General features: G+C 38.0%; 3 protein-coding genes across 3 annotated transcripts; all 3 read left to right on the top strand.

Moving 5' to 3' along the window:
* Positions 1–1,192: 1,192 nt before the first annotated feature.
* mgat2 (alpha-1,6-mannosyl-glycoprotein 2-beta-N-acetylglucosaminyltransferase) lies at positions 1,193–6,398 on the top strand. The gene is made up of 2 exons (XM_066676869.1): positions 1,193–1,474; positions 3,572–6,398. Exon 2 carries the CDS (start codon positions 3,763–3,765, stop codon positions 5,101–5,103), a length of 1,341 nt encoding a protein of 446 aa, XP_066532966.1. The 5' UTR covers positions 1,193–1,474; positions 3,572–3,762; the 3' UTR covers positions 5,104–6,398.
* Positions 6,399–11,016: 4,618 nt separating this feature from the next.
* On the top strand, positions 11,017–15,468 carry LOC136701518 (heat shock protein HSP 90-alpha 1). The gene is made up of 11 exons (XM_066676087.1): positions 11,017–11,385; positions 12,259–12,411; positions 12,512–12,878; positions 12,973–13,106; positions 13,205–13,504; positions 13,628–13,793; positions 13,898–14,088; positions 14,197–14,344; positions 14,437–14,705; positions 14,800–15,133; positions 15,242–15,468. The coding sequence occupies exons 2-11, from the start codon at positions 12,259–12,261 to the stop codon at positions 15,349–15,351; spliced, it is 2,172 nt and encodes a 723-aa protein (XP_066532184.1). The 5' UTR covers positions 11,017–11,385; the 3' UTR covers positions 15,352–15,468.
* Positions 15,469–16,065: 597 nt separating this feature from the next.
* Positions 16,066–22,471, top strand: hsp90aa1.2 (heat shock protein 90, alpha (cytosolic), class A member 1, tandem duplicate 2). The gene is made up of 11 exons (XM_066676086.1): positions 16,066–16,253; positions 17,786–17,935; positions 18,058–18,424; positions 18,531–18,664; positions 18,839–19,153; positions 19,251–19,416; positions 19,527–19,717; positions 20,163–20,310; positions 20,414–20,682; positions 20,771–21,104; positions 21,207–22,471. The coding sequence occupies exons 2-11, from the start codon at positions 17,786–17,788 to the stop codon at positions 21,314–21,316; spliced, it is 2,184 nt and encodes a 727-aa protein (XP_066532183.1). The 5' UTR covers positions 16,066–16,253; the 3' UTR covers positions 21,317–22,471.
* The last annotated feature ends 610 nt before the right edge of the window (positions 22,472–23,081 follow it).

The raw sequence follows: 23,081 nt of genomic DNA, 5'->3' as shown, positions 1-23,081 counted from the left end.
TCTGACTGTTGCTGTTGATGTAGGGCACACAAATATAAGACCATATCTGAACCAATTATGTTTAATAAGAAATTGCTAAAATTTTGGCTACTGTTGTTTGCTTGCATAAATATCCTGGGGAAAAAGCACCTGATAATTCATAATGTGTACAACACCAGCTGTCTGACATTACACTACCTATATGTTTATTTGAATAACAAATCTCCCTATCATCATTTAGTCAAATATGGTGTTCCACAGGTGTCAGTGCTTGGACGGTTACTGTTTACGCTTTATATGCTCCTGCTGGCTAGTGTGATCTGTAAGCATGATATTCAATCTAACACCTATGTTGACAAGACCCAGCTCTACATATCATCAAAGCCAAATTATGATGTCTGTCTAAATAAATTTACAAATTGTCTACGAGAATTAAATCTGGATGACACACAATGTTCTCCTGCTAAAATCAGATAGATATCATGTCCCAGTATTAAGAAAATTATGCTTGCTAATGCTCCAAATAATCTAGATGATTTCTCAGTATTACCAAATATGAATATTGAAAGCTTAGGTGTTGGGTTGGATCCAATTTTTTATATTTGACATCCATATATCCAGCACTATCAAAACCCTCTTCTTCCACCTATGTAATATTGCCAAACTTTGACACATACTTTCTCTAAACGATGCAGAGAAGCTTGTCCATGAATTCACAGCCTTAAGGCCAGACTACTGCAATGCTCTTCTTATAGGGAGTGCATGAAAAACATTAAATAAGCTTTAACTAGTTGAGAGTGCAGCAGCTAAAGAGCTCACCAGAGCAAGAAAATATTATCATATTACCCTGTTTCTCCCATCCCTACACTAGATACATGCACTGACTATAAATTATCCCTCTTGACATTTAAATCTCTTAATTATTTGGCACTGCAACATCCTAGTGAATTTATTAACCTTACAGCCTTCACATAAACTTCGCTCACAAGGTGCTGGCCTGATGTCAAGCCTTTTCCCATACAGGTATGGGATGCTATCGAGTCTTTGGGCAAGACTCCTAACATTGCATTTGTCTACGTTTGCACTACATATATTTACAATTTTTTTTTCTGTTTCCTCCACAAAGCAGAAGGTGTGGCATAAAATATTGTCTCACAAATATATACTGTTACAGACTTTGGCAGTGACATCAGCCCTGTCATAACACTATAAACCCCCAGACGTGTAAGGCATGATGGGAAAGAAATAGGTCGTCAGCGGGTCTAGTTTTTCAGTGGTAAAGCTTTTGTATGTGTGTGAATGAGTGTGTGTGTGAGTGAGTGAGTGAGTGAATGAATGTGTGTGTGTGTGTGTGTGTGTGTGTGTGCTCCAGCTAGGCGCCTTTTCCTCCTTTCTTTCTCGACAGCTGGAGGAACAGAAATGGACTGATAATAGTTTCACAGACCTGCTGTAACGACTTTGGCTCTGAGAGCCGCAGTGCTCAACCTCTACAGCTGTGAGTAACGATCTTGTTGACATTAATGTTAATATTCTGTAAACGTAACTCGTGTTGTCCCTGAACGATTACTCTTCGGCTCGTCGTGGCCCGTTTAATCAAACTGCCCGAGTCTTGGCTCGGTATTTTTCCCTCTAACTAACGTTAGCCGAAGCGTCGTACTTCTTGTGTATAAGCTACATCTGGAGCTGGCAGCTAGTGGCTAAGCTATCGTCAGCGCTCCTCGACTAATGACAAAATAAACAGCGTTTACAAGATTTACCCCCAAAACCACGGGATTAAAACATAGCGAGAAACTGACGCTTAGGTTTGTGGTGTCATATTGTCAGGGTCCGTTTTATAATGGTGTGTACCCTGCAGTAATATAACGGTTTAGCTGATTAGCAGTGTCTGCAGCTAGCCTCGCCTCGCGATGTCTTAGTTTGAGCAGCTGGACTCAACTCGGCTGTTTCTCCCCATTTCTCTGTGATCTTAGCCTTCTGTACGATTAATACATAAACTGGCTTCAGTTCTAACGAACAAAACAATCCTGTTGATTTAATAAGAACTATCTAAGGCGCATGTCAAAGTGATGCCGATTACACGAAAATAAAAGCATTTTCAAGCCCTTTCCTGTCATGCCCTAATGCAATAGCCTATATTGTTATCAGTGTATTTACATATTACAGATACGAAGGGCTTTTTAAACCTCCTTTTTAATGTAACATATAGATTCTGTCTTCTCGCCCTTATCAAGAGGACGACAATTCAACACGAACCTGAATCTGTTAGGCTATATTTAGTCTAAAACATTACCTAACCACTTTATGCCATCGTTTAATGCAGTAGCAATTTCTATAAATTTTTCCTTTGTATGCTATGTGTGTAAATGTCGATAGACATTTTTAAAAAACAGATTTTGCACAGGCCCTCCCAAACCCCCAACATTATCTCGACTGACCGTTTAACATAAACTTTTGAATTCTACAGTATTGTACAGTTCTACAAGTATTACCTAATGTTTTATGACATGTGTAGTATCACAGTTTTCCGTCTCAGTGTTAACAATTATTAACTTGAAGTTGTTTCATTTAGTCCACATCTGTTACCTTATTATTAAATAGTTATATATTATTTAATGCTGTATCTCTGGAAATTTCTGATAAATGTCACCCCTCTTGTTAATTTGATGTTCACCTAATAATATAAATATGACATTGTATACTATTTTGGCTATAGCTATCACTTAATGATTTACCAGCATGCATAGTATAATTTGCTCTCTATTGATTGATATTGTAAACAATGCTCTTGTTACCTCTCCACCACTCTATGTTGATAATGAAAATACAACATGAAATGTGCAATTGTATATAATACTACTGTGATGCTCCCATTTCCTTTGGGGTCAGTAAAGTTTTGTCTTTTAGGACTTGGAAAAATGACAGCCTTTTAAACTTTGAGGAATTAATTTATCTCACAATATACTTATAAAACTGTAAATACTGTAAAATAAAGTATTATCAGTCTGATGTACAGTCAAAACAAAATTGGTTTCAGCTATGCCAACAAAACCACTCCCCTCCCAAACAAATTGAAATAATGTCTCAAAGTATTGTGGTGGATATTTTTTTTCTGTAATAGTTACAAATAGTTGTTATCCTATTACACTATTCTTTATATACAGTTGTAATCAGGACATTTACTTTTTCTTGAAGGAAGCATTGCATATGCTTCAACTTTAAAATATAACATCCATTTACTGTGTTTGATGCTGAATATGGGCTAATCAAGTGAAACATGCTTTTTGTGAGCCATGAATATGCAGAATGTGCACCGTCTAACAGCTTTTCTCTTGTCATGAAAAAATTGTTTTGTATTTGAATATTTAGGGAATCAAAATTATGATGTTATATCAGTAGCCACTGATAATTATTTTTAAAATGTATGTTGGCACTGTGCAGATGACTAGATGTGATGTGAATTGTAATTAGAAAGAGCTAATTAGGGTGATTTTTGGCTACTGTGCTAAAATATCTGCATTATATTACATTTAATGCAGGTGAGGAATTCAGAAATATTGGAAATTAAAATCTGCACTTCTGTTCTTTTCTACAGATCTTAAGATGCAACTCTCCTGCCTCTAAACAACATGCCCTCAATGTTTACAATTGGCTATTGAAGACCTGGTATAAAAGTTTAAATTTCTACTACAAGTTTCAAAGCAATTCTGGAACACATAACTTTTGATAAGAAATCTACTATTGTACTGTTATTTGTCTTACTGTCCCACTGGGTGAAGGCTTATCATGAGATTCCGAATCTACAAAAGAAAAGTTGTAATACTGACTCTGGTGGTTATAATCTGTGGATTTGGTTTTTGGAGCAGTGGAAAACAGAAAAAAGGAAGTGCTGTTTTTCCCAAGGAAGCTGAAACTGTTAAGAGGAGCAGCATTAGCAGCCAGGTACAGGTCACTGTACCAGTAACTCGGAAACCAATAAACGAAACGCCACCAGAAAAACAAGTGGCCCTCAAGCCTGAGACAGATAATACCACACTGGTTTACCGGAGCATTGTGTTCCAGCTCAACTTTGACCAGACCTTGAGAAATGAAGAGAAGTTTGGCTCGGTGCGGCAGAAAGATGACCTAGTTGTAGTGGTTCAGGTTCACAACCGGCCAGACTACCTGAGGCTGCTTGTAGATAGCTTAAGAAAAGCAAAAGGCATTGAGAATGTCCTACTAATATTCAGCCATGATTACTGGTCGCCAGAGATCAACCAAGTTGTCTCATCCATTGACTTCTGCCTTGTCCTCCAAATATTCTTTCCCTTCAGCATCCAACTCTACCCTTACGAGTTCCCTGGGAATGACCCCAAAGACTGCCCCAGAGACATTTCCAAGAAAGATGCCTTAAAACTTGGCTGCATAAATGCAGAGTACCCAGACTCATTTGGCCACTACCGGGAGGCCAAGTTTTCGCAAACCAAACACCACTGGTGGTGGAAGTTGCATTTTGTGTGGGACAGAGTACGGGTTTTGAAAAATCACAAAGGACTAGTGTTGCTTATTGAAGAGGACCACTACATGGCCCCAGATTTCTACCATATCCTTAAGCAAATGACATCTCTGAAGAGGGAGCAGTGTGCTGACTGTGATATTTTTTCACTAGGGAGCTATGGGCACATTGGCTATTCCAGCAAAGCCAACAGAGTAGAGGTGAAGGCTTGGAAATCCACAGAGCACAACATGGGCATGGCCATGAATAGGGAGACATACGAGAAGCTCCTCAAATGCACGGATGTGTTCTGCACTTATGACGATTACAACTGGGACTGGTCCCTACAGCACCTCACTGTGGCTTGTCTGCCCACGTTCTGGAAGGTCATGGTGTGTGAAGCACCACGCATCTTCCATGCAGGTGATTGTGGCATGCACCATAAGAAGTCAGCCTGTATGCCCAGCAGTCAGAAGACAAAGATAGAAAACATTCTTCAGAGCAGCACCAACCAGCTGTTCCCAAAAACACTGCTCATCACAAAGAGACTGCCTGCATCAGGGGCTGGTGGGGTGGCCCCTCACGTTAAAAATGGAGGCTGGGGGGATATCAGGGACCATGAACTCTGCAAGAGCTATCTTCGATTACAGTGACCTTATTCTCTTTTGTTTGTTTGTTTGATTGGTTGTTTTTTTGTTTGTTTGTTTTTTGCATCCTCTAATGAAAGCCTTTACAGATTCTTAACGGACTATGTCTTTATATTGCCTGTTTTGTTGAAATATTCCAAATAAAAAAGTATGTGGGGTTTGGGTTTGATGATGGTCCTTTAAACATTATGACTGCAGAATAACAATTTTAAAGTTCTTAAAAACAAATAAAAATCAGAAAATAACTTGTGAACTTAATGAACTAGCTATTTCTCACTTTATTAAAAAAAGCTGCAAAAATGTTGAAATTATAGCATGCATGAATACGATCATAGCAAGAGCACATTCTGGGTAATAATGTTGAGAACTGAACAAACGCATGATGTAGTTTACCTTTACCAGATATATTATTGAAGATTACATTATGGCATAACGTCATGCACACCATTTTATTTCATACATTATAGGATATACTTGTGCATTGGAGTCCATAGGGCATTAAAATCTCATCTTTTTCCCCCTCCCCCAATTAAATTAGGTCTTCTGAGACATCTTGTCCCACTTTTATGAGGGATCTTTTAGCCTTACCAGAGCTCCTTGCAGCTTCATAGTTCTACCCAAGTGTGAAAAGGTAAAACCCATCCAATTACATGCCATTTAGTAGATGAATCGGTCTAAGCTACAAGGAGGTATGTCACTGATGCTGATTTGTTTCTCAGTTGAGAGAATTAGTGCTTAAAATGTGCACTTTTTTGGATGTGCTTTACTCAAGTCTCAGCACTGTAGCAGAGGTTGTATTGATTTATGTATTCTTCACAAGGTTTCAAAAGCTCCAGATGGCATCAGTTCAAGCTTTAGGCCAAAGTAGTTCAGTTTCCAAGCTGTGCAACAACAACGTTGCCTGCAATTTATCTACATGCTTTGACGTTTTAAAAAGTTGTAACATCAGCAGAGTGACATTTTATCACAAATATATTGTGTCATTTTTTTTCTGTGTATGCATATCATTATGAACTTGCAGGGCAACTGCAGTGTGACATAGCAAACCTTTTCAGATATAAATACCTGAATTTTGCTGATGAATTTTGCTTTAAGGCATCAGCTGTTATAGTTTTTCCTCAATTGTAAAAGTTCCAATGATTTGAATTTTGACAGAAAATGTATTAAGATATGCAAAAAATAAGTGCAGAAAACACAAACACAAACGTTGGCCCATTAGGCTAAGACAATATAAATACAGCTGTCCTCCCAACCTGTAAAGCAAAATATAATTTGTAGTCTTGGCTCCAGTATGTTACTGAAGGCCGGAACACTAGAGAGTATATGGGATACTTGGCCTCTTGCTTACAAGCAAGCAGCTTCTCAGGTCGTACTGTGTGTGTCAATGACTTGAATAAATGCAAGTATGGTCTCAACAGCTAGAATGCCGTTTGTTTTGGGTGGATGTAGATGACTGCCAATACAGACACTGTATTGTGTTTTTTCTTTGTTATTATAATAGGTTATGCGTTTGTGTTTTTTCTTATTCATTCATTTTCTTTAACCGCTTCAACTTGTTAATCCCATGCCCACCTGGAATCACTGGGCAACTCTCTCACTGGATGGGGTACCAGTCTGTCACAAAGCATTGCACACTCACACCTGTGAACTCTTTTTTTGGACTGTGGAAGGAAACTCACACAGATGTTGAGAAAATGTGCTGAATTCTTCACAGACAATGACCCAAGGTGGGAATTTAACACACAACCCCAGGATCCTGCAGCTGGGTGAAGGCGACACTACCAGTTGTGCCACTTGCCATGCAGTGTTTTTTATTATTTAATTTTAGGTCTACACAGAAGAATCATAACATTATGGCCACCGTTTAGTTTCTACACCCACTGTCTCAGCTCCACTGACCACACTGGAGCATTTTGTAGTTCTATAATTACAACGTGTTGCCTGTTTATGTACTGTTTTATCAGTGATTTATTTTGGGATGTTCCCTCACTGTTAAAATCTAAAATTTGAATTTGGATGGTTCACTACAACTTTGCATAGCCATTTACATCCTTGTAAAATGAACAACATCACAAAATATTTCCATATTTTGAATTAGGTCTGTTCTGAACTCTCACATCTTTCTCTTAACTGGATGGTATAGCAAACATTAAAAGAATGCCTTAGGTCAATTAAATTTACACATTTCAAATGCATGTGTAATTACCATGTGTATATTGCCTGTTATCTACACAAAGAGATAATAATATTGCCAGTCCTATAAAAAGCCAAATGGATCCTCATGTAGATCTCTGTGGAATTAACACTAATAGCATTGATTTTTCTGTTTCTCAGAAGCTGAAACTGACAGATAACAGTGGATTAGGAATAATACCTATGTCCAAACCTCACTAAGAGGAAAAGAGCAGCTTCAAGTCGTGTCATGTTCTGAAACAAATAAAACAAACAAACAAGAAAAATTCTATAAAAAGTAGTAGGTGGGAGTGAGTTTGAAAACCAATATTTTGTTCAGATTCTCCTTGAATTTGAGATTCTTGCATGAATGTGTTAAATCAACAGCACATATTATTTAAAATCATTATTTATTAACCGGTAAAACTAGGTATTGGATGATGACCTCAAATAATATGGACTTCCACGATTAGAATTTTATTCTAATATTGGGCGTTGTTTGTTGTTTGTTTCTTTTTTAGCAAATAAACACACTGTTCTGATAGCCTTTTAAATCTCCTCTGGCGCCTAAAACTTTTGCATAGTACTGTGTTTACATATATATAACACAGCACACACACACACACACACACACATATATATATATACACACACACACACATATATATATATATATATATATATATATATATATATATATATATATATATATATATATGTATGTGTGTGTGTGTGTGTGTGTGTGTGTTGTTTCGATTATTGTAGTTTGTAGTTTAAGTCAGTATTAGAACCATATCATAGCAGCTGTTCATTTAAAACTATTGGCATGATGCAGATGTTTTGATATAAGTGATATTTCGATCTGATGTATGAAAACATTTATTGTGTTATTCATGGACAAGTAGGATATTTAAATTGTGAGACTACTGCCCTGGGTCTGAAATGGCTCCCTATTCACTATTCCCTATATTATTCACTATATAGTTCACCATTATAGGGAACTGAATTCAGGAGGGTAGTGAATGATTTCGGACACTACATCATGTGGGTTTTTACGAAACAACGCAGTGGATTATGGGTAATCTGATATCTGTGAGTTACTCTTTGCAGTGCATTGTGGGATTGTTTAAGTGCACTGAATATTGTCCACTATGTTTTCGGACACTACTACAAAATGGCGGAACCCCAAAGCAGTGCACTATATAGGGAACAGGGCACAGATTCGGACACAACGCGTTATTTGACTCTAATTTGAGTCGATTCAAAATATTTTAGTATGCTGTTCTTTATTCATTTTCAGAGGACATTTCATATGGGATAGTGGGGTTGAACATGGTAATGAAGCTATGGGATGACATGTTAAATTTAATAATTGAATATAATCAGAAATAAATACAAGTCATATTTAAATTATCCAGAAACGTTATTATTGGTCAGCTATCTCTATTAACTTTGATAGAGACTGTATATAAAATTGACTCTTTTATGTAGCTAATTCTGTGAGCAAAATTGTAGGCAATATTTACCCCATTCTATAACCGCAGCTTTAATATGTTGGTAAAACGACTCAATGGGATCAAATCCAACGCTTTGAGTCGACTCTTGATTCTAAAATACGAGAAGCCATAATACTAGACTACCTTAGCGCGTATGCTGACCGGATTAATCTCTGTAAAACATACTTTCCCTCAGCCTACACATGAGCTGCTGTAACGTCGTTATTTTCTCTTTCCACTCACTCTCTCGTGTGTGAGCTTTGTCTCTGGACGTTTATTATTCGGTGTTTACAACATATGATAGAAAATCTGCACGCTATGCCGCATTCCTCTTGTTCGCGGAGATCTATAGCCACAATGGTCACGAATCGGCAACCGCAATTCTGAATACAAAATAGTATTATCATCTCGAAGAGATCATTCCAGTCCTGTACTAGAAGGAACAGGAAGAGTAACGTTGATGCCTGAGAACCATTACCTTTGCCATTCAATTATGCAAGAAGTGTACATTTGCTTCAGGTAACCTCCAGTAAATGTTTTGCAGTTCTTCAAATATGTAGTAGGCTAGAGCTTCTAGAAAGTGAACACCAAGGAGACAACGTGCGGTCGCGTAACACGGCAGAGCAGGAGGAGCGCGCCCCCGTCCTGTGGAAAGAAGCTCTGGAAATCCATCGATTGTTCTAGTCTTGGGAGCAGAATCAGAAACCATAACATATTGTGGAAAATGTCCATAAGAATCAAGCAGATGATTTCCTTCGAGGCTAAGGACGTTTTCAGGCCTCAGTTCCATCACAGTCCCAGATGTCTTAATACTAATGTAGTATCCGTTTTTTTAATTCACATTAAGAATCTTAATCCACTAGAAATGTGTCTTTATCATAAGAGTTAAAATGCCACAGTAAGAGACAGTTACCAGAAAAACAAACTGTTATAAATATAAGTATATTCACTTAACGCTCACAGAACTTTTACCAATGTTCAAAAATCCCCCTACGTGTTATTTTAATAATTTAAGGTATTTTCAAATAAATGAAAATAACAAATAAATTACACTGAGGGGTTTACAAAATCCAGAAGCACTGCTATGTCTGATCCAGTTGTACCAGCGCAACACAGGCTAACACCACCACAACTTGTGCCATTTTTACACAAGTATGATACCCCACCCAAATAATGCCTGCTTTGTGGTGGTCCCATAATGGTCATAATCATTAAAGAACAGTGAAATTGGGATGACAAAAGATACAGGTGAACTACAGATTTACAGAGTACACCGCTATGATCAGTGGAGCAGATAAAAATGACAATAAGTGAACCTAATAAATAAATAATAAATTTACCTAATAAAGTGACTAGTGAATGTATAGGCCACTGATGATGATAATAACAGTGTTACACTTATATAATGCCTTCACAAACCTAAGGTCGCTTTATAATGTCATTCATTCATTATCTGTAACCGCTTATCCAATTCAGGGTTGCGGTGGGAATCATTTGGTGTAAGGCAGGAATACACCCTGGAAGGGGCACCAGTCCTTCACAGGGCAACACACACACTCACACCTACGGACCACGTGCCACCCCTTATAATGTCAGTGGGAAAAACAAATCAAAATATCATAGGGGGAGTGAAAGTATTCAAAAAATAGATAGATGATGAAATATATTCTTAAATAAATATAAATAAACAGTCTGATTTCCTCACAACATGCAGGCACAGTTAAAAACAGTCATACCCATGTTTATAGATTGTATGTTTTTTCAACAGCCATATAAAATTATTTTTGCATACATGAAATGTGTGGTAATAGGGCTATAGTTCAAAGTTACTAGCTGTAGGAATTTGGTAAAAGTTCCTACTAATGCTCTTTCTCATGTAAATGTTCACTTGTAAAAAAATGATTATGCATTTGGGGAACAAACAAAACTTAATAATAAGCAAAAATGCAAGATCTAATTTAACATAATTAAAAAATATGTTAGCGGTGTTCCCAAAAAAAATGAAAGATTCTAACTAAACCTCTTTTTAATATGTAATTTACTCTCAAACAAAATTGGAAAAATGCAAGTGATCCTGTTTGGTTGATTGTGTCAGCTGTTTAATGATGTCTGTGTCTAACATTTGTATTTGCTGTGACTATCAACACTGTGAATTTGCTTCCCAGTGAAAATCTGCAGAGATGACAGTCCTGTAGCCATTAAGGTGCTACTGCTGTGGCGTACAGATGAATGTCCCTGCCCCTAGCTGTGACGCTGACAAGCCCATGTGCCACTGATCATCTGGAAGGTTCTGGCTGTGATTGACAGACACCCCATGTCACTCCTTTAACCCTAAAAGGACATCTGGTGTGCGTACACAGACCACCTCCGAAACCCCCACCCCAATGTACACCCTGCCCTGATCTACTCTAGTGGGTATTCCTTCTGGAAGTTTCTGAATGGGAGTTTCGAGAGACCTATCCACCATGTATAAAAAGACTGAAGCAGGCCCACTCCTCAGCAGATAGAACTTAAACGAAGCACAGCTCAACTCACAAGAGACGAGAAGACTCATACCAAGTGAAGTGAACCTCCACACCTCAGAAGACTCATATATATCGTTTCTTTTGAGAAGACAAAGGTAAGAGGCATTATCTGTCATTATTTAACCACATGCTGTCAGGAGAGTTTAAAAATGTTTAATCAGTGACATACTTTTATATTCTTTTTTCAAATTTTGATATTTGATATTTATATTCTATTTCTTATTCTGAACATTACATATTGTATTATTATCATGGCATTAGTTTTCTGAACCAAAATTCATAATTTTCAGTGCATTGCAAAATATATTTAATATACAGTGGCCTGTAAGAGATAAAAGTAGTTTTATGAGAAAAGGTCATGAAGAGCACATGGCACAAATCAGGCCAGCATGGCAGCTGCAGCCAAACTTGATGAAATGTTCGTGCACAGTGGAAGATTAAAACAATGGAAGATTATGTTAGACAGAGTTCAAACATTTACTAAGAACCATTTAACAAGTCATAATTTATCATTATTTATACATGCTTGAGGACCTTTTGACATTCCAACTCCAATCAAAGACTGACAGGTGCAACAAGTCCAACAGCTGCCAAATTTGGTGGCAGCTGTCTTTTGCATGTCTCACTAGTCTATGCTTTGCCACTGTAATTTCTTTACAATAAGAAAAACGCAAATATTTGGAAACTGTTGCTCTGTTATAAAAATGTGTATTTGTTTTATCTTAAAAGCAACACTCTCAAAATATTTTATAGTGGTGGCTAATATTGTAGAAAATACCCCTATTATTATAATATAATAAGTAGATATAGAAAGGAGTAAGTTATGTTATTTGTGAAATACTTGCATCAAGATCGGATAACTTATACTTTTAAAGACCAATCACACAGTTACAAAGTAATTACTACCAATAAAGTGATAGTTGCTTTCCTAGTTAAGGTTAATCTATTTCTGTTTGTTCATCTTACAGATGCCAGAAAAATCTGACCAGCCCATGATGGAGGAGGAGGTGGAGACCTTTGCATTTCAGGCTGAAATTGCTCAGCTGATGTCTCTGATCATCAACACTTTCTATTCAAACAAAGAGATCTTCCTCAGAGAGCTTATCTCTAACTCTTCAGATGTGAGTTAATCTAAAACCAAAGCACAAGGTGTTTATAACCATTGTTATGATATATGGTTGTTTTACTTAAATTACACTGTGCTTTGCCCATTTTACACAGGCTTTGGACAAGATCAGATATGAGAGCTTGACAGATCCAAGCAAACTAGAGTCCTGCAAAGATCTGAAGATTGAAATCATTCCTGACCAGAAGAACCGTACCCTGACCATTATTGACACAGGTATTGGCATGACCAAGGCTGATCTCATCAACAACCTGGGCACCATTGCCAAGTCTGGAACCAAGGCCTTCATGGAGGCTCTGCAGGCTGGAGCTGACATCTCCATGATTGGGCAGTTTGGAGTGGGTTTCTATTCCGCGTACCTGGTAGCAGAGAAAGTCACAGTGATCACCAAACACAATGATGATGAGCAGTATGTTTGGGAGTCTGCAGCTGGGGGATCGTTCACAGTGAAACCTGACAATGGTAGGAATTTACAATAAATATTTCACATGGGTTTCACAACTCTACAGTTTTAAATGATTAAATGAAATTCACTTTTGCTGTTTTGCATTTGCAGTTGAGCCTCTTGGTCGTGGTACAAAGGTGATTCTTCATCTGAAGGAAGATCAGACTGAATATACTGAAGAGAAGCGCATCAAGGATGTTGTTAAGAAGCACTCTCAGTTTATTGGCTATCCCATCACTCTATTTGTAAGTGTTTTGATGTTCCCATATTTCCTTCAAGCATATTTGCCTAGATCAAATTAAAAGCCTTTTACGCCTAATGTTTTTATACAATCACTAAACAGGTGGAAAAACAGAGAGAAAAGGAAGTTGATCTTGAAGAAGGAGAGAAAGAGGAGGAGGCAGCAGCTGGTGATGACAAAGACAAGCCCAAAATTGAGGATGTCGGATCTGACGAGGATGAGGACAGCAAGGATGGAAAGAACAAGAGGAAGAAGAAAATCAAGGAAAAGTACATTGATGCTCAGGAGCTGAACAAGACCAAGCCTATTTGGACCCGTAACCCTGATGACATCACCAACGAGGAATACGGCGAGTTCTACAAAAGCCTTACTAATGATTGGGAAGACCACCTTGCAGTCAAGGTTAATAAATAAAAAAAATAATTTCTGTTCATTTTTAAAGATATGTAATTATTCTATTCATAGACAATGACCATTCCTATGACTTACATTCCTTTTAACAATATGCATATTTATCTCATACAGCATTTCTCAGTGGAAGGCCAGCTTGAATTCCGTGCTTTGCTTTTTGTCCCAAGAAGAGCAGCTTTTGATCTCTTTGAGAACAAGAAGAGGAGAAACAACATTAAGCTGTATGTGCGCAGAGTTTTTATCATGGACAACTGTGATGAACTAATGCCAGAATATCTGAGTAAGTGTGATAATATGTCACTAGTACCAATTATTCAGATAAAAAAAAGTATTTCATTATAGTGACACTGTCTGATTAATTACTTTGTTCTTTTCTCTGATTAGACTTTATGAAGGGTGTGGTGGACTCTGAGGATCTGCCTCTGAACATCTCCAGAGAGATGCTGCAACAGAGCAAGATTCTCAAAGTCATCAGAAAGAACCTGGTTAAGAAGTGCCTTGAGCTGTTCACTGAAATTTCTGAAGACAAGGACAACTACAAGAAGTTCTATGAGCAGTTCTCCAAAAACATCAAGGTATATATTGCATTAATCATAATCAAATTAAATACAACAATTTTAATTCATTTTAAACCAAAAAAACAAAACATAATTTATTATTACACCTTTGCTTTTCTAATCTAGCTTGGTATCCATGAGGATTCTCAGAATCGCAAGAAGCTTTCTGAGCTTCTGCGCTACTACACCTCCAACACTGCAGATGAGATGGTGTCTCTCAAAGACTATGTGTCCCGCATGAAGGACAACCAGAAGCACATTTACTATATTACAGGTTTGTAGACTAACAAAATCTCGAATATTTTTCCTTATTTTCTCATTTTTTAATTTCAGTTAATTAAACCATCCGTTTCTCTTTTTCAAAAGGTGAGACAAAGGAACAGGTGGCCAACTCTGCCTTTGTAGAACGCCTTCGCAAAGCTGGTCTGGAGGTGATCTACATGATCGAGCCAATTGATGAGTACTGTGTACAACAGCTTAAGGAATATGATGGCAAAAACCTGGTGTCAGTTACCAAGGAGGGTCTGGAGCTTCCTGAAGATGAAGATGAAAAGAAGAAGCAGGAAGAACTTAAAGCAAAGTATGAAAACCTTTGCAAGATCATGAAGGACATTCTGGACAAAAAAATAGAAAAGGTAAAAACACAGAACACAGTGTGATTAAGTGATTTACTACTTTAGACCTTGTTCAACTTGACATTAAAACTTTTGCAATGTTTTCTCCATAAAGGTTACGGTGTCCAACCGTCTGGTTGCCTCCCCTTGCTGCATAGTCACAAGCACATATGGCTGGACAGCTAACATGGAGAGAATTATGAAGTCTCAGGCCCTGAGGGACAACTCCACCATGGGTTACATGACAGCCAAGAAACACCTGGAGATCAACCCCCTGCATCCCATTATTGAGACACTAAGAGAGAAGGCAGAGGCTGACAAGAATGATAAAGCTGTGAAAGACCTTGTGATTCTACTCTTCGAGACTTCCCTGTTGTCTTCTGGATTCACCCTCGAGGACCCACAGACACATGCTAACCGCATCTACAGAATGATTAAACTTGGTCTTGGTGAGTTGCATTCAATACATTTGAATACACAATGATTTTGAACTTATCAAAACGTTTTAGACAACAAATACAGTGTTTGTAATACCTACATCCTGTCCTTTTTTCCAGGTATTGATGATGATGACTCAGCTGTGGAGGATATTCTTCAGCCTAGTGAGGAAGACATGCCAGTTCTAGAGGGAGATGATGACACATCAAGAATGGAAGAAGTTGACTAAGATGTTGGAGCAAAACTTATAATGTATTTAACATTAATTTTTTGAAATACACTGTAGATTGCAAATGCTGTACGCTGTAGAGGATAATCATGTTCTAGATATATTTATTCTCTTTTAAAACTGAATTTTCTTATTTTAATATGTTGAGCTTGTTGGTGTTAGTCATCAGAAGATTGAATTTTCTGATGTTTTTTTAATTGTAAACCTTTTTTAAAGAAAAGAAAGGAACATAAATATTTCTAATAAAACATTATGTAAGAAACCGTTCGAGTTGTAAACAACTTTACTTGTTCTATTTTCCACTCAAAGAACAGGGCCCACACGTAGGCTGAGCATTTTTCTTTAGTCTGTCATGCAAAGACTTTTTATCTCCAAAATGGTAACTTGGCTACAGGAGAAAGAATCACCCAGAAAGTTTATTAGAAGAAAGTGAAATTTGATTGCCAAAACATTTTCGGAGCATTGTTATGGGTCTAAGTGAAACAAAACAAATGGGGATAGAACATGGGGAAAGTTGCAGAGAATAGATATCTTATGAGTTTGAAGCTAGCTCTTCTGTCATGTCTTTTGCCTTGCAGTACGTTCTAGATCACATCTTTTGTGATCTAGAACGTACTGCAAGGATGTATGAATCACTCCCGCCCTCCTCAGCCCCGTGATTGACAGATAAAGACCCGCCTCTCTCCAGCAACAAAGCGCTGAGGGAAGATTCGAGAGGGTTCTGGAACACCAGAGTTCTCGAACGCTCGGAGGAGGGCTTTAAAAGAGGAGCGCTCCGAGCAGCCGCACGTTCAAACCGGAGTGAGAGAGATATATGCGTACGTACAAACCGAGAGGAACATTTCCTTCAGAACACTTTACGCGTTACAGAACATTCCTAAGACCCCCGAGGATCTGTGAAGGTAAGGGATGGATGCCACTTTGGAACGTCAATAAATGAGCCGAAATGTCCTGTCCGCTTTAATGTCTTTTGTCCATTCATTTGACTCTAGTCAAGTTGATGAAGCTGGTCTTATGAATGACCGGTGAACCCGAACTAAAATTATTTTACACAGTTTTACACAAGAAAACAGTAAGCGCTCGTGTACTCATGGGACTAACGTTATCAGCTTTAATTCAGAGTCTTGGTTATCCCCTGAGCTTGTGTCTCCTTTAATCTCGCTCTTTTGGGCTTTAGTTGGATGGAGTCTGGCTGTTACACAACGTTGGCTTGATTTGTGTTAACTTCATAAGCACGTTCTGCTCAGTTTTGTGATAAGTAATTCATTGAATCTTAATTATTTATCGTGGGGCTTGAGACTTTATTCGCCACTTCTTATTCTAATTATCCGTCCCACCTTAAATTGGAGCAATAACAACTGCGGCATTTAAGGTGGAACTGCAAATTCTGAAGCTCTAACTCGAAAAAGTGGAGAATGACAGTGCTGCGGAATGTTGTCATAAAGCAGCCAACGTTATTTTGTCCGTTAACGGTCGTGTTGAACGTGCGTGTCACTGAAAGATAAAGAGCTTTGATTGTTGTTCTGAAAGGATACATTGAACTTACAGTGAGCTCTAAAGTGTATCATTTTGGATATGCAGTGTCTTACAATACAACGTTAATGTTGTGTAAAGATACGGCTGAGAATATGAACGTCATGATGGCTGCTAGTATTCACTCTGAATTGTTACCTATGTTCAGTGCTGAGCCTGGTAGTTTCTAGAAGGTTGCTGTTAATTTCTTCGACCTGCAGGGGGCGCCATTTAGGAAGCAGAGTGCAAAACCATGTGGTTAAAGGCCGAATCTCAAATGGCTCCCTACACCCTACGTAGGTCATGAAACCGTCGTTGGCTCTTGCATCCCAGCACTGCCTGTTATGTCTTAGTAAAGAGCATCCTGGGACTCAGAGTTGTATATAGTTCACTTGATGCAGTGTTGGAGTGGAAGTGGCAAAAATTCATAACTCGCAGTGCACTCTTTACGTAGTAAGGAGCCATTTGATATTAGGCCATAGACTTTTCCAGAAAAATTAATACACAAGGAAGTCGTGTCAGTGTTTAATAACTTGGTTCATAATTTGCCACTTTATTTTTTGTATGTTACACATTTAGGAGTACAAATGAGTTTAAAATATTATGTAAAATATTATGTAATACAACTTGAAGCATATTCTAAGAGGGAGTCATGCTAACCTAAACCACGTGAAAATGCCTCTACCTTCTTTAAAATGAAACATAAAGAAGTAATAATCGATGAATAGAAATCGTTATAATTAGTGCTTTGGTTCTTTTGCCATTAAAATGTTAGCATTTAAGTGTCAGATGAAGCAGTAACACAGTATGGTAAAACAGTCTGCCTTTCTTAGGTTTAAATGGATGACACTTTAATACTTAATTATATTAAGCCAAGTTGAACTTGAGGTGTTTGTCCTCACACTGACCTTGTCTCACGCAGATGCCCGAAGCACATGACCAACCGATGGAGGAGGAGGCAGAGACCTTTGCCTTCCAGGCAGAAATTGCCCAACTGATGTCTCTGATCATCAACACATTCTACTCCAATAAAGAGATCTTTCTCAGGGAGCTGATCTCGAATTCCTCAGATGTAAGTAATAACTGCTATTAAGTGTTACAATATTTTGTAATTAATTAAACTGTACAACATAATTGATTGTTAAATTTGAATTTTGTAGAAAGCTAACAATTTTTTCCCTCCTTTATGCACAGGCTTTGGACAAAATCCGATATGAAAGTCTGACTGACCCAAGCAAGTTGGATTCTGGAAAAGATCTAAAAATTGAAATCATTCCCAACAAGGCGGATCGCACCCTGACCATTATTGACACTGGTATTGGCATGACCAAGGCTGATCTCATCAACAACCTGGGCACCATTGCCAAGTCTGGAACCAAGGCCTTCATGGAGGCTCTGCAGGCTGGAGCTGACATCTCCATGATTGGGCAGTTTGGAGTGGGTTTCTATTCCGCTTACCTGGTAGCAGAGAAAGTCACAGTGATCACCAAACACAATGATGATGAGCAGTATGCTTGGGAGTCATCTGCTGGAGGTTCCTTCACAGTGAAGGTGGACAACTGTAAGTATTTAACACATGGATTTAAATAAAAATTAAGGCAAATTAGTGTTCAACGTCAGCTCAATTAACTATTTTTATTTATTATTAATTAAATATTTTTTTTTAGCTGAACCAATTAAGCGTGGCACAAAAGTAGTTCTCCATTTGAAGGAGGATCAAACAGAATACATTGAGGAGCGACGAATTAAGGAGATTGTGAAGAAGCACTCTCAGTTTATTGGCTATCCCATCACTTTATATGTAAGTAACTTCTGCACATTAGATTCAATAAATCATCTTTATAGATAACACTGACCTGGAATAACATTCCTGTTATCTACATAATGAATGTGTATTCAGTGTTAAAATGTATCTAATGTTTAAATAGCTCATTTATTTTACATGTAACTTACACTTACAAATTTTCTTGAAAAGGTGGAGAAGGAGCGTGACAAGGAGGTGAGTGATGATGAGGCTGAAGAAGAAAAAGAAAAGGAAAAAGAGGAAGAAGGAGAGAAAGACGAAGACAAGCCAGAGATTGAGGATGTTGGCTCTGATGATGAAGATCATGACAAGGACTCAGACAAGAAAAAGAAGAAGAAGAAAATCAAGGAGAAGTACATTGACCAGGAAGAGCTCAATAAAACCAAGCCTCTGTGGACCCGCAACCCAGATGACATCACCAATGAGGAATATGGCGAGTTCTACAAGAGTCTTACAAACGATTGGGAGGACCACCTTGCAGTCAAGGTGAGACAACAAAGGTTTTCATTTAAAATAAGAAATTAAACCTGTATGTTTCTATGTTAATTACATGCAAATAACAAATTATTTGACTGTTTTACAGCACTTTTCAGTGGAAGGACAGCTGGAGTTCCGGGCACTGCTCTTTGTACCCCGCAGAGCTCCTTTTGATCTCTTTGAGAACAAGAAAAAGAAGAACAACATTAAGCTGTATGTGCGCAGAGTCTTTATCATGGACAACTGTGATGAACTTATTCCAGAGTACCTTAGTAAGTGTACCAGTGATATTATAATTACAAACTTTATAAGCCTGTGACAAATAGTGTTGTGTACATCCATTGCTTAGGAATGTCACTTAATCTTATACTTGTTCTTTCAGACTTCATTAGGGGTGTGGTGGACTCTGAGGATCTGCCCCTGAACATCTCCAGAGAGATGCTACAACAGAGTAAGATTCTCAAAGTCATCAGAAAGAACCTGGTTAAGAAGTGCCTTGAGCTGTTCACTGAACTGGCTGAGGACAAAGACAACTACAAGAAGTTCTACGAGCAGTTCTCCAAGAATATCAAGGTGGGTTATGATTTTCATATTAACTGTGGAGAAGTTAGAATTATGCTTTGCTGTAATTTCACTCTGCAAACGTCTTTTTAATGTTATAACTTAAAATTAATTCCCAAATTTAAAGTTAGTATTAAAATGCATTTTAAATTACGTTGTTTATAGTACATTGTTATACATTGCATCAGTAAACTCCAAGTTTGCATTTAATTAAAGACTTGTATTAGGTATAGCAGACCTGAAAGCATGGATTTCTTTGATCATTTGGGACTTTGTATTATCCCCTCTAAACACATGTCATCTGCTTGCCACCTGTTTGTCCTTCATGTTGCTCCAGTAAACACATACTAAGCTGATTAACTTGTCATTAAAGTACACTGTGGATATTTAAAAGGAGAATATGTTGCGTGTTTGAATTTCTGAAAATAGTTATGAAGACTCTTTCTTCCCTCCATAGCTTGGAATTCATGAAGACTCTCAGAACAGAAAAAAATTGTCTGAGCTGCTGCGTTACTACACCTCTGCCTCTGGGGATGAGATGGTATCACTTAAAGATTATGTCACTCGCATGAAAGACACTCAGAAGCACATCTACTACATTACAGGTAAGGATTTTGCAGAGCTTTGTTCTTTTAGGGTTCTTAACATAGTGTTTAGTGCACATGCTTGAATTTTGATATTTTTAACATTGGTACAATTTTGCTGCAGGTGAGACCAAAGATCAGGTGGCAAACTCTGCCTTTGTGGAACGCTTGCGCAAAGCTGGTCTTGAGGTGATCTACATGATCGAACCCATCGATGAGTACTGTGTTCAGCAGTTGAAGGAGTTTGAAGGCAAAAATTTGGTGTCTGTGACCAAGGAAGGTCTGGAGCTCCCTGAAGATGAGGAGGAAAAGAAGAAGCAGGAGGAGAAGAAGGCACAATTTGAGAACTTATGCAAAATCATGAAAGACATTCTTGAGAAGAAGGTTGAGAAGGTAAGCAGAAATTCTGAAACCTTGTATTCTATAAATATTAACGACATCTGGGTTGGCATTAAATTAATGTTTTGATTTTGCTCTTTAGGTTACTGTCTCAAACCGTCTAGTTTCCTCCCCCTGCTGTATTGTCACCAGCACATATGGCTGGACAGCCAACATGGAAAGGATTATGAAGGCCCAGGCTCTGAGGGACAACTCCACCATGGGCTACATGGCTGCCAAGAAGCACCTAGAGATTAACCCTGATCATCCTATCATTGAAACACTTAGGCAGAAAGCAGAGGCTGACAAAAATGACAAATCTGTGAAGGATCTTGTCATCTTGCTGTTCGAGACTGCGCTGCTTTCTTCTGGGTTCACACTTGATGATCCTCAGACTCACTCTAACCGCATCTACAGGATGATCAAGCTTGGTCTGGGTAAGGGCATAGTTCATTTTATTTAGTTGGTGAGGTGGGGGCTATTTTGATGATGCTTACCATATCAATATTTCTGTACTCATCTAATAATTTTCATTTCAGGTATTGATGAAGATGACCTGTCTACTGAGGAGCCATCTTCTGCTCCCATTGAAGATATGCCCCCATTGGAAGGGGATGACGACACATCTCGCATGGAGGAGGTTGACTAAAATAACAAGTTTACCTGTTAGTGTCAGTTCAGTTCAAATGTACAGGGATTAATGGGTGGGCTTGACTTACACCTGGGTTGCTGCAGGTAGGGTAATTGAGGGTAACAAAACAATCGCATGAATTTTCCATGTTTGGAATGATGCATGTATTTAATGGCAACACTGTGTCCAAAGTAACAGGTATACAGACATGACTTATGTTTACTGAATTACTTGACACTGAGGGAAAATATAATGAAAAGGCCAGAAATGGCTGTCTGCAACATGCATAAAGATGGAGAGAAATCTCAGAAAAGTCTCAGACCCCGTCCACATGGATATGGATATTTAGTTTAGTTTATTTATTTTTTTTTTTTTTGTCTGCGTTTTTGCCTCCCAGCCACATGGAAATGGCCTTTTAGGTCAATTAAAACGGAGGTGGATATGTTCTCAGATGAGGGAAATGGAATTTCAGAAAGGCTGACGTTACACAGGGTATTTGCCTCTGGCTGAAACTCAAACTACAACGTTTACATGCAGATAGCACTAGGTTTCCGATATCCCACATATATAAATTATGTTGTATTACAAATATAATGCACTGTTAAGATCCAAATTCAGTCACTTTGACTTGAATAGGGCACTTCCTAAGAAATGTGAAGTGTTTTGGGATTTAACCTTTTTCTCATGCTATGTGACATTTGTGTGTCTTAAAGGGGTACTATGTCTCCCTACGAGACTGGCATTATAATACAAATGCTTTCTTATTCATCTGGATGATGACATTTTCAAAAACGGAGAGAGAGGAAAATCTGGTTTTAAAAAAATATCTGGATCCGTGTGGACGGGCCTTAGTGGTCAATGCACTGTGCACCCACACCTGGCTTGGTGCCTGGGTGCAAATTGAGCCCACTCTGTGTTAATGATCCTGATCCTGTTGATGTTCTTTAAGCTCGGTCTTTATGGCTGTTCAATCCATTCCCAGAGATGTGGTGTTGGTTTTAGAGCACCAGATTTCTTTGCCATTTTTCCTTTATTTTTCTGTTTTGTACGGAGTTATGTATTTTAATTTATTCCTGTTCTGCACACTTTCTTTATTAATTTTTTATGTAATAAATACCAGTCATATTGAATCTGATTCTGTAAGTAAATGTCAAGATCCTAAAATAAACTTTGCCATATCAAATTATTTGTGGTTGAGTCATTAGTTGGATACTTTTTTTATAATTCCATTTACCTAAGGAAATTCATTACGTTTGACTAGTTCCAAGCCATTCATGTTCACATGAACAAATGCTGAAACAAAAGCATACATAGAAATATACTGCAATGCTTTTATGACATTTGATGAATGAAAAACGAGTCATTTACTTAAATCATTAATTGCACTGTACATACATTCTGCCTAACAGGATAGAGCAGCCATTTTAATAAAAAAAATTATACAACTTAATTAGAAAATGAAGGACGATTGACCAGCAGGTGGCACCAGATCCTAATTTCTGTTGGTGAAAGTCGCTCTGTTCTGAAGGCGTCCGTTTCAGTAAAAAGTATTTTGTGTTGAAATACGTGACGATGGCTGTTGACAAAGATGCTTCTTGTTCAAAATGTTCACCTTAGATTTTCAGGACATGAGATTTCAGTTGATCTGTTTTGCATATTTGAGCTTGGCAAAGCAGGCAACATTAAGGAACATTAGATTATTTTAGCTGTCCTTCGGGAACTATTTTTACATTGTGCCCCCTCTCCGTACAATAATCCAGCTGAAAAATAGCAAAAATAAAAT

The sequence above is a fragment of the Hoplias malabaricus genome, chromosome 7, assembly GCF_029633855.1.
Source record: "Hoplias malabaricus isolate fHopMal1 chromosome 7, fHopMal1.hap1, whole genome shotgun sequence".
Classification (NCBI taxonomy): Eukaryota; Metazoa; Chordata; class Actinopteri; order Characiformes; family Erythrinidae; genus Hoplias; species Hoplias malabaricus.
The sequence above is the reverse complement of the archived record's forward strand: the minus strand, read 5'-3'. Positions and strand labels throughout refer to the sequence as shown.